The 12,059-nt window shown below is 43.2% G+C and overlaps 1 protein-coding gene across 1 annotated transcript in view; it reads right to left on the reverse strand.

Annotated features, from left to right (window-relative positions):
- Nucleotides 1-1,082: 1,082 nt before the first annotated feature.
- The window catches only part of LOC107570790 (regulator of G protein signaling 22), a 21,769-nt gene continuing 10,792 nt past the window's right edge, over nucleotides 1,083-12,059 (reverse strand). Inside the window, exons 12-20 of the mRNA XM_016257047.1 lie at nucleotides 11,670-11,864; nucleotides 11,426-11,518; nucleotides 11,005-11,165; nucleotides 10,745-10,898; nucleotides 10,327-10,485; nucleotides 3,164-3,229; nucleotides 2,205-2,363; nucleotides 1,356-1,535; nucleotides 1,083-1,280 (exon numbers count right to left, since the gene is read on the reverse strand). Coding sequence (XP_016112533.1) covers nucleotides 1,083-1,280; nucleotides 1,356-1,535; nucleotides 2,205-2,363; nucleotides 3,164-3,229; nucleotides 10,327-10,485; nucleotides 10,745-10,898; nucleotides 11,005-11,165; nucleotides 11,426-11,518; nucleotides 11,670-11,864 — 1,365 coding nt within the window. The remainder of the gene's footprint in view (nucleotides 1,281-1,355; nucleotides 1,536-2,204; nucleotides 2,364-3,163; nucleotides 3,230-10,326; nucleotides 10,486-10,744; nucleotides 10,899-11,004; nucleotides 11,166-11,425; nucleotides 11,519-11,669; nucleotides 11,865-12,059) is intronic.

Below are 12,059 nucleotides of genomic sequence, written 5' to 3' on the forward strand. Positions count from 1 at the left end.
GATCACACGTCACATGATCACACATCCACGTCACATGACCACACGTCATGATCACATGAGCACACGATCACACATACACACGATCACATGACATATACACGATCACATGATCACACGTCACATGATCACACGTCACACATCCACACGATCACATGATCACACATCCACACGACCACACGTCACACATCACGATCACACATCACATGATCACACGTCACACATCACGATCACACATCACATGATCACACGTCACACATCACGATCACACATCACATGATCACACGTCACACATCACGATCACACATCACATGATCACACGTCACACATCACGATCACACGTCACATGACCACACGTCACACATCCACACGATCACATGACCACACATCACATGATCACACGATCACACATACACACGATCACATGATCACACGTCACATGATCACACATCCACGTCACATGACCACACGTCATGATCACATGAGCACACGATCACACATACACACGATGATCACACATACACACGATCACATGATCACACGTCACATGATCACACATCCACACGATCACACGTCACACATCCATGTCACGATCACATGACTACATGATCACACGTCACATGATCACATGTCACACGTCCACACATCACATGATCACACGTCACATGATCACACATACACACGATCACACATCCACATGACCACACGTCACATGACCACACGTCACACATCCACATGACCACACGTCACATGACCACACGCCACATGATCACACGTCACATGATCACACGTCACATGACCACACGCCACATGACGCACCTGAGAGCTGCTGTCATCCTGCTCTTCTGTCGGTCTGCTGCTCCGTGTCTCTCTCTCCAGCACTCGCTGAAGCTCGTCATCCACATGACCACACGTCACATGATCACACGTCACACATCCACGTCACGATCACATGATCACACGTCACATGATCACATGTCACACGTCCACACATCACATGATCACACGTCACATGATCACACATACACACGATCACACATCCACATGACCACACGTCACATGACCACACGTCACATGACCACACGTCACACATCCACATGACCACACGTCACATGACCACACGCCACATGACGCACCTGAGAGCTGCTGTCATCCTGCTCTTCTGTTGGTCTGCTGCTCCGTGTCTCTCTCTCCAGCACTCGCTGAAGCTCGTTCTCCCCGACGGCGGAGCGCAATGCGACGAAATCCGGCCAGTGCTTGAGCAGCTCGTCAAACACACACGCCTGACACACACACACAAGGGGTCAGACGGGAGGAGTGTGTCAGTCTGAAGATGTCTGTCAGTCACACACACACACCTGCGTCTCTCTGAAGACGTACGGGCCGAGCGCTCGCTGCTGACTCACGACTCTCTGCGCTGCGTCAGGAGGAACGTGGATCTGCAGCGCCGGCGGGACGCACGAACTGATGAAGCAGCTGATGATGATGGACACCTTCCTCTGGAGCGTGACGTCATCACAGCGGGAGTGACACAGATCCTACACACACAGTTTACTGAACCTTAAAATCTAAAAACAAATGTTTGCATGTGTGTTTTATGTTCTGTATTATATTTGCTCCATCAGGCTTTTATGGCTCATACAGTGAGAATATGGAGGATAAAACAGCCCAATTTTATTCAGAGACTCTATGAATCTACAAACATAAAGATCAGCATCTGCAGCGATGTAAATCAGTGAGATGTTTATAACAGTAGAGCAGATACTGACATAAAATGATCTAAATATCAGCGGTCGCTCTATATCTCCAGTAATCTGTCTCAGTAAGATGAGAGTGAAATGCTCCAAACATATAACGCAGTGATCGAGAGCTGAAGAAATAAAGGCTCCTCAGAAGATGTGAGATGTTCTGGAGGCTTGTGAAGATCATTCCTCCGCTGAGGAACAGTGAAAGTAAAGCTTCTGGAAACAAACGCTCCTCAAAAGATCCTGAGGATCAGATTTGAGACTCTAAAACATGATTGATGGAGAATCAAGTAAAGCTGAGCTGCTTCAGTCCAGTAAGTGTTCATCTGAAGATATTACTGCAGTTATTCTGACGCTTACTGGTTTAACAACATCAGGAATGAAGACTGAATTATCCACAGACTAAGACAGACGAAGCTCTTTCTCCAGATGAGTGTGTGGAGCGTCTCGTGCTCGTCTCACCTTGTATCTCTGCACCTCCAGCCAGAAGAACAGATCATTCTCCAGCAGATCATCACGAACAGACAGAAACTTCTGGAACTGCAGACGGGTGACGGGATTCAACAGAGCCCTGCGCAGAGCCACCGACTCCTGAGACGAGCTCATCAGACCTCCAGACACCTGCTGACACACACACACACACACAGTTACACACAGAGTTACACACACAGAGAGCTACACACACACACACACAGACACAGTTACACACACACAACACACAGTTACACACACACAGAGAGCCACACACACACACACACACACACACACAGTTACACACACAGAGAGCTACACACACACACACACACAGTTACACACACAGAGAGCTACACACACACACACACACAGTTACACACACAGAGAGCTACACACACACACACACACAGTTACACACACAGAGAGCTACACACACACACACACACAGTTACACACACAGAGAGCTACACACACACACACACACAGTTACACACACAGAGAGCTACACACACACACACACACACACACACACAGGGTTATACACACACAGAGTTATACACACACACACACACACACACGTGTGCAGCTGGAACACACTGGACGAGATCTTCTAAATCATCTGGCAGGAATGTTACAGTCCCATCCTGACATGAGCGTGACGTACAGCGGCTCTTACAGTCACAATGATTATTAGACACAGGAATCAATTACAGACCGTTAGCAGAGTTCCTGATCTGGACGTGCTGACAGAAAAACAGCGACATTAATGCATGAACAGCACAATGTGTCCAGAAAGAAAAAAAATCACTATTCAAAAACTATTTCATAAAATAAATAAGAACTCAATTAGAAGACAAACTGACACTATTGAGGAGGAACTGGAGAAAACGGGAAAAATGTATCTTTGTCCAAATGACAGGATCGTGTCAGAATGAAGATGGACTCACCTTCCACGCGTGTCTCCTCCTGCGCTGACGGACGACCGGCTGCTGCTCACACTCCACGTCTGACCCCTGCACACACACACACACACACACACACACACACGTCACAGGACATGATGTCATCAGTGCCTCCAGTCATCAGAGGACGAGTGTGAGTGAAGATGAAGCCGCACGAGAGAGATTCCACCATATATTTATTCACTTGTCCTGCAGTTTTCTTTATGATGTGTGTGAATGTCACTATGGATGTACATGAGCAGGAGATCACAGATTCACAGACACCTGGTTTGGTTTAATGCTCATCATCTGTGTTTAGTGCATGCGGAACAGGGGCGTCTCTGTCAGCTGCTGTCTGAGGATCTGATCAGCAGGTGTTTTGGGTAATTACTGTAATTAGTGTAATTAGGAAACCGGAGGAATCTCAGGTGTAATTTGCTGACAGGTAACGTGAGGCGAGACGGACATCAGAGAACATCAGTGATCTGCTCCTCAGAACATCTCTCATCAGTCCGTCTGACAAGTTTTCTGAAATGTTATCTAATATGCAATAAAATGCATGATCTAATCAAATATGCACTAATTTGCATATATGTCCAGAACACTGGATAAAGCCAGGTTTGATTTTCCTGACAGAGTTAGAGGTTTTTGGTTTTCTCTTATTACTCAAATCAGAAAATACTGTCAACAACAACAAAAACTTTCATATGTTTTTAGGAGTAAAATGTTGTATAAATCAGTGTGAATGTAAAAGCCTTCACAATATAGAGAGGAATAAATCTACAGTTTGCTTTAAGTGATGCTGAAGTGGAGATTTGTCTTGCCTTAAATAAACACAAAGATGTTTCTGGAAAAAGACAGTACTTGGAAAAGTCATGGAAATTCTGGCTTTTTTATAATGATTATACAATTGACTAGTTATAACAAAGATGAGGTAGAAACTGAAATTAAAACAAAAAAATCCTGATCCTGAATCCTTGTACAGTAGATCAGGAATGACTGGAAAGGTTGTGTAAATTAAAATTAAAAAGTGCAGTGCAGTTTCATTTTAATTAATATTTCAGTTACTTATTTTAATCTATGGACACTTCTAGTTTCTGTGTGGCAGATGAACCACAGGAAGCGTTGTACTCAGCCTCTGAATATTGCTGTGATGATGGAGGGCCTTGGAGTCAAAAGGTTTGAAAACTGCAAGACTACAATTAATTTGTTGTTTTGAAAATAGTGTTTAAGGTATCAGTATATGACGGGACCCGTTAACACTAGAGCCTGACCGATATGAGTTTTTTGGGGACCGATACCGATATTAGGAGTAAAAAATACTGATACCGATATATCGGCCGATATTCTTTATGTGTAGGCTATATTATAGTACAGTATAGTCAAAAGTTTGGACACACTTCCCATTCGTGTCTAAACTCTTGACTGGTACTATATATAGAATACAGTATATACATAAACAGAATATATATACATAAACACATTTTTTGCAATGATCACTCGAATGTGGTGATCAAACACTTATAATGATGTGACAAACATAGGCCTATGTAATGGAGGCAGGGTATTTAACAATTTAACAATAAACTTTATTATTCAAAGTGAGTCTGACATCAGCGCACTTAACAGTAAACTTCACTTCACTTATTATAAATAACACAAATAGAACAAAATATATATAACTTGAATTAAGAGATGAAACAAGGTAACTGTGAAGGGCAAGCAAGCTACTGCCAAACCAACAGAGGCAGGTTTATGCAGGAAGCACAGCTTTTCCAAATGTAAACGTCTAAAATTAATAAATAATAATAATTAAATTGTTTTTTTCACAAACTCTGTGTTGTGTATTTTCTGGTAATCCAATGAACATGCAGAACATTCGTATTTAAATAATCTTTTTGCAGTTTAATATTCACAGACACAGTCTATATATATGGAACTCTACGGGTGACGTCACGGACACTACGTCCATGTTTTTACACAGTCTATGGGGAGCACGCATTTTTTTGTTGACCGTACATTCAAACTTTTGCATTGATAATCTGCCGATCCTTCAAGAAATGCATGCCTCAATGAACAAGTTGTCGGTGGACAAATAAATCTCAAGACGCAAATGTAAAGGATGATTGACGTGTCACAATTTATTCCCTCACTCAGCTCCTGCGGCTTTAGTTAGTTTTTTGGCCGCTATAATCTAGTCAACAATAAAATAATGTTTTTGTTCGAGGATGAATGAGTCGATCTGGAAGGAGGCCCGCACGCTTCGACGACTGGAAGCAAGAGCAGATTTGATCTGGCTGAGTATGGACCTACTCTCGCTCGTTCTAATGAGTAGGGGGCTGTGCGGTCTGAACTTGAAGGCTTGATGCAAGTTTTTGAAGAGACAATCAAACTTCACGATTCTTTGATCCCGTTATTACCCAGTGATGAGCAAACCAAACAGAATGAGTGGTTCCCGAGTGTATACAAGCACAGTGACACCTTTATAAAAGACACAAAGCAGTGGATAAATGCAATTGAAAGCTCAAGTGATAATGCTCAAGATCAACAGTCGGAATCAGCCGAGTGTCCTGTAGAGGGTTTGGGAGACCAGAATATGTCCAAAATTTCCATACATAACCAAGATGATATAAATCCAAGTGACAGCATTTCTAATGTTGGAAGTAAACGAAGCTCCACCTTAAGACGTTCAACAACATCATCAACCTCTTCAGCACGCATTAAGGCAGAGGCCGATATAGCAGCTTTGTTGGTACGTCAAAATCTAATGAAGGAAAAATATGCAATTGAAGAAAAAGAACAAAACCTAAGAAAACAGGAGGGGGAGTTTGGGTTGCGAATGGAAATTGCTGCAACTATGGCAAAAGTGAAAGTGCTTAAGGACTCTAGCGGGCATTTTGTTAAAAGTGAAGTGACGCATCACTCTGATGGAATGAATTCTTATGTTGATAAAGGACAACAGATAACCAAGACCCTTAATGCTGACGCTAAATCATTTACTCCCAGAACTGAAGTTCAACAAATGCTTTCTTCTAAGGATTACGGCAATACAGGTGCAAAGGCAAACAAGAAGAACATTTCCCAAACCATTTATTCCCAGACAATTTCAAACCCAAGTCAAATAAGTCAGCGTGGTAATGTGAACATAAGTGCCCCGTATGGAAGTGGCTCTAGTACTGGTTCAGGAAATACTGATCAAATTCTCCATATTATGGATAAACAAAATGAAATTACATCTTTACTGATTCAACAACAGTGTCTGTCATCTTTGCCTAAAAGGGAAATTCAGGTGTTTGATGTAAACCCTCTGCAATACCATTCTTTTATGAAATCCTTTGAAAGTGCTGTGGAGAGTAAAACTGAAAGCCCGAGTGATTGCTCATACTTTCTTGAACAGTACACTAGGGGCCATCCAAGAGAGATTATAAAGAGTTGCCAACATATGCCAGCCGATCATGGGTATTTAAGGGCCAAAGCTTTACTACAAAAGCATTTTGGCGACCAGTATAAAATTGTGTCTGCCTATATGGAAAAGGCTCTTTTGTGGGCAAACATCAAAGGTGAAGATCTCCGAGCTTTACAAGATTATAGTTTGTTCCTAAGAAGCTGTTGTAACTCTATGGAAAATATTCAGTATTTGCGTGAGATGGATAAACGCAAATTAAGGGGAAAATGGAGATCAGAGGTCTGTGAACTGCAGGAAGCTGTAAGTCAAAGAGCTACCTTCAGCGATATTGTTAACTTTGTCGAAAGACAAGTAAAAATAATGGGTGATCCAGTTTTTGGAGACATACTGGATGTCCCAACATTAACAGGAAGAAAATCAGTGAACAAAGGCAAGTCTCAGTCTAATTTTAAAAGAAGCAGTTTTGCTACTACGGTCACATCAATGGAAAGGAAATCAGAAATTGGGATTAATAGAAAATAAACAAGTTCACCCAGCAACAAGAGTTGTTTGTTTTGCAGATGTGGACACACTTTGGAATTGTGCCCTCTATTGGAAAAGAGGAGTCATGGTGAAAAGATTTCATTCTTAAAAGAAAACAGCACTTGTTTTGGCTGTATGTGTACAGGGCACATGTAAAGTGTGTAATCTTAAACATCCTAGTATACTTCACATCTACCCAAGAGAAAATGTGAGCGATTCAAAGCAAGTGAGGAAGCAGACGGACAACGTAATGGGCAGTGCTCCGGAATCTGTTGAGTCCAGTGGATTTATTGGAGTATGAATGTAAACTTTCTATAGTTCCTGTGCAAGTGAAATCTAAAAAAGGAAATAAGACTGTGATTACTTGTGCGTTTTTGGACCAAGGAAGCACAGCAGTGTTTTGTACATCTGGACTGATGAATAGACTTGGTCTTTCAGGTAAAAGGACAAATATTATCTTGTGTACTATGGGTCAGGAGAAAGTTACAACTACCCATGTTGTTTCTGGGTTAGAGGTAGCTGGTTTGAATAAAGAAGATTTTTGGGAGTTGCCTGATGCCTATACACAAGAGACTATGCCTGTGCATAGAGGAAACAGCCCAAGACAAATGGATTTGAAGGGATGGCCACATTTGAAACATGTGAATCTACCTGAAATTGACTCTGATATCGAATTGCTTATAGGAATAAATGCCCCAAGGGTTATGGAGCCGATTGAAGTTGTCCGTAGTGTCAATAACAGACCCTACGCAATTAAAACAAGGTTAGGATGGACTGTAAATGGCCCACTAAGAGAAGAAGGTGGTGACCAGTCTGCTTCTAAGTTCCCTGATGTTACAGTTAACAGGATTTCAGTTTCAAATTTGGGAGAGCTTTGGCAACAACAATTTAAAGTTGATTTTCCTGAATGTAACAAAAATGAACAAGTTGGGTTTTCAAGAGAAGATCGCAAGTTTATGGAGATGGTAACAGACTCATTAAAGCTGGTAGATGGTCATTATTCTATTGGCTTGCCTTTGAGGAAGAAAGATGTCCGTATGCCAGACAATAAGATAATCGTAGAACAGCGTGCTCTGAATCTAAAGAAAAGATTGAAAAGGGATGTTTCATTTCATTCTGAATATTCTGTTTTCATGAAGGATCTTATCTCTAAAGGTTATGCAGAGAGAGTGCCAGCTGAAGACTTGGGACGTAGCGACGGTAAAGTATGGTATATACCCCATCACGGTGTTTACCACCCCCGCAAAGGAAAGCTCCGGGTTGTTTTTGATTGTGGAGCTACGTTCCAAGGGAAGTCTTGAATACCCAGTTATTACAGGGTCCAGATCTCACCAGTTCATTGATTGGAGTGATAACCAGATTTAGGAAGGAACGAGTTGTGATCATGGCAGATATTGAAGCCATGTTTCATCAAGTGAAGGTGCCGAAAGACGATGCAGATTTGCTGAGATTTCTTTGGTGGCCCGATGGTGACCTTATTCAAGATATGGTTGAGTATCGTATGGTCGTGCACCTCTTTGGAGCCACTTCATCACCAAGCTGTGCAAATTTCGCTCTCAGAAAGTGCACAGAAGATAATGAAGATTGCAGCAAGGAAGTAATTGATGCAATCTTGCATTGCTTTTACGTAGATGACTGTCTTGTCTCTGTAAATTCAGAGGATAAAGCTGTTTCTCTGTGTCACGACCTCATAGCTATTTGTGCTAAGGGGTTTCACATTGACAAAATGGACAATCGAGACGTGCTGGTAAAAATCCCAGAAGAACTCAGAGCAAAAAACGTAAAAGATTTGGATTTGGGCCAAGATTTACTTGCCATAGAGAGAGTGTTAGGCATACAATGAAGTATACAATCGGATGCCTTCAAGTTCAAAATTGTGTTGCAGCAGAAGCCTTCAACGAGAAGGGGGATCCTTGCTACTGTGAGTTCTGTTTATGATCCCTTAGGAATTCTGTCTCCAGTGACAAATGCTCAGGAGTGGATCAACTGGTTGGATGGATTACGTGAGTTAGAAAGCTTCAAGATCGATAGATGTTTCAAACCTATGGGTTTTGGAGATTAGGCATACAATGAAGTATACAATCGGATGCCTTCAAGTTCAAAATTGTGTTGCAGCAGAAGCCTTCAACGAGAAGGGGGATCCTTGCTACTGTGAGTTCTGTTTATGATCCCTTAGGAATTCTGTCTCCAGTGACAAATGCTCAGGAGTGGATCAACTGGTTGGATGGATTACGTGAGTTAGAAAGCTTCAAGATCGATAGATGTTTCAAACCTATGGGTTTTGGAGAAGTAAATATAGCACAGTTGCACCACTCTTCCGACGCAAGCGGAGATGGATATGTAGTAGTTACTTATCTGCTTTTGCATGATGTTAACTCACAAGTGCATGTTGCTTTCATAATGGGGAAAGCCAGAGTAGCTCCCTTGAAGTCAGTGTCTATTCCTCGAATGGTACTTACTGCTGCATCGTTGGCAAGCCGAATGGATTCACTGTGGAGAAAAGAACTCTGTATGTGCCTTCAAGACTCTGTTTTCTGGAACAACAGTACCTCTGTGCTGAAATATATCAGAAACAAAGTTTCTAGGTATCGAATTTTCGTTGCCAACAGAGTTTCAGAAATTCTTAAGGTGTCTCGATCATCACAATGGAGGTACGTGAGCACTGCAGTAAATTCAGCAGACATGGCTTCCAGAGGGCTGAGAGTGGAATCATTTTTGAAGAACAAGAGTTGGGTGTTCGGACCACAGTTTCTTCTTTTGCCTGAAAAGGAGTGGCCAGTCAATCCTACGGACCTGGGAGAATGTTCACAAGATGATCCGGAGGTAAAAGGTGTCATTGTCAATACTGTACAATTAAAAGGGGATATGAATGTTATGACACACTTTATCCAATATTTCTCCTCTTGGATCCGTTTAAAGAGGTCAGTAGCTTGGATTCTCAGATTTCAGATCACCATTCAGCAGACTCAAGCCACCACCGCACTGCCGTCTATTGGACTGCAGAAAGATACTAACTTTTCAATCTGGTTTATCTAGCTCTGCTGGACAAACTAAGTAATTACACCATTCAGAAGCATTTAATCTGCGTTATATGTTCTGTAAAAAAAAAATAATATCGGTGGCATATTCGCCAATACCGATGTGTGATGATAATATCGGTCGGGCTCTAGTTAACACACAGGAAGGTTTAAAGAACAGAAGAGTCGAAGTGTTACAGATGATCATGTGGAGGCTTCGTTACCTTCTGCTGCTGACGCCTGATGAACTGTGAGCTCGAGAGAAACAGCGGCAGCCATCGAGTTTCTAGACGACTGTGAAGCAGGGACTGAAGCTCCGTGAGAACGGACAGAGAGACGGACTCATGCTGGAGACGCTGCCATCCGCCGCACATCTGCAACAACTGCACACAAAGTTACACACACAGAGAGACACACACAGTTACACACACACACTCACACACAGTTACACATACACACACACTCACACACAGTTACACATACACACACTCACACACAGAGACATACACAGAGACACACAGAGACAGACACACAGACACATACACACAGTCAGACTGTGCTGTGATTCATCGTCTGCTCTCATAAACTCTCAGAGATGCAGACAGTCACACTCACGCTCATTCAGGCAAGCTGATCTCGTACCCTCATCTGCTGTTCTTCAGTGGCCGGGCTGTCAGGTCCAAACAGGAAGTTGCTGCTGAGATATTTGTCTTTGATGCTGGTGTTTCTCTCCTCCTGCAGCGCTCCATCACTCTTCTTCAGCTGCTCCACGTCCAGCCAGCACTGCAGTTCCAGACTACACACACACACACACACACACACACACGCATGCACACACAGGTCAAACCAGTGTACGGGACGCTTCTCTTTGACACTCATCAGTCCTGCTGGACTTCGTTCACCTGGCCGAATTCTCCTCCAGGAAGGACAGGAAGTGCTGCAGTTCCATGCGGTTCCTCAGCAGAGAATCCAGACGGACCCCGCGGAACTCACGCGGAACCTTTGCCCAAAGACCCGGCGCTCTGCTGCCCTCTGCTGGAGCAGCTGCAGTCCTGTGCTCCTGCTGGACGACACACCAGTGGATTGATCCTGTATTTTTATACTATTCTATAGCACTTAATATTCAATTCTGCATTTCTATTACTGATCTTTCAGGAATGATTTATTGTTTAATTAATCATTTAAATCTGAATTATCTGATGCAGTAGAATTGGCAGGGTCCTAGAATAAAAAAATTGAAATGTGGTTGTGCAGCCTCTCACATTGCAGGATTATTCTATCGCAATGTACATACCAGCATCAGGTGTGTGCTGGGTGAATTACCTGCTGTCGTCTGCTCTGCGTGTGTGTGTAAAGAGTCTGTAGAGTCTGGAAGAGCTCAGCCTCGGCGTAACGCACCTCCTGCCACTGCGCCACCTACAGACAGAGACACTGCATTAACTGATCACTGTCATGAGGAGATGATGAGAGGGTGGCTGTGTTCACAATAGCACACCACTCCTGCCGTATCTGTACTGTCCACAGCATGTGATGACTGTTGAGTGGAGTGTGTGATTGTGACTCTTACAGTGTGCGGTGCATCTCTGAGTTTCTCTAATAACAGCGTCCAGGGCTCCAGCAGGACTCTCAGAGCATGTTCTTCCGCCCGGTCAAACAGATCCTCGAACGGGGGACTCAGACACAGCAGAACGGCTCTCCTGTCCTCCTCGCTCAAGCCCACACTCATCTGAGCGCCACTGCTCAGGTACGAGGCATACAGGAGCTGAGACGAGACAAGACACACACACACTGACAGAAATGAGCCACAGACACTTACACTGGATAAGATGAAAGGACACACCACAAAATAGTGTGTATATGTATATATATGTGTGTGTGTGTGTGTGTGTGTGTGTGTGTGTGTGTGTGAGTGTGTGTGTGTGAGAGAGAGTGTGAGAGAGTGTGTGTGTGTGTGTGT

This window comes from Sinocyclocheilus grahami, unplaced genomic scaffold, assembly GCF_001515645.1.
Source record: "Sinocyclocheilus grahami isolate Dianchi unplaced genomic scaffold, SAMN03320097.WGS_v1.1 scaffold1507.1, whole genome shotgun sequence".
NCBI lineage: Eukaryota > Metazoa > Chordata > Actinopteri > Cypriniformes > Cyprinidae > Sinocyclocheilus > Sinocyclocheilus grahami.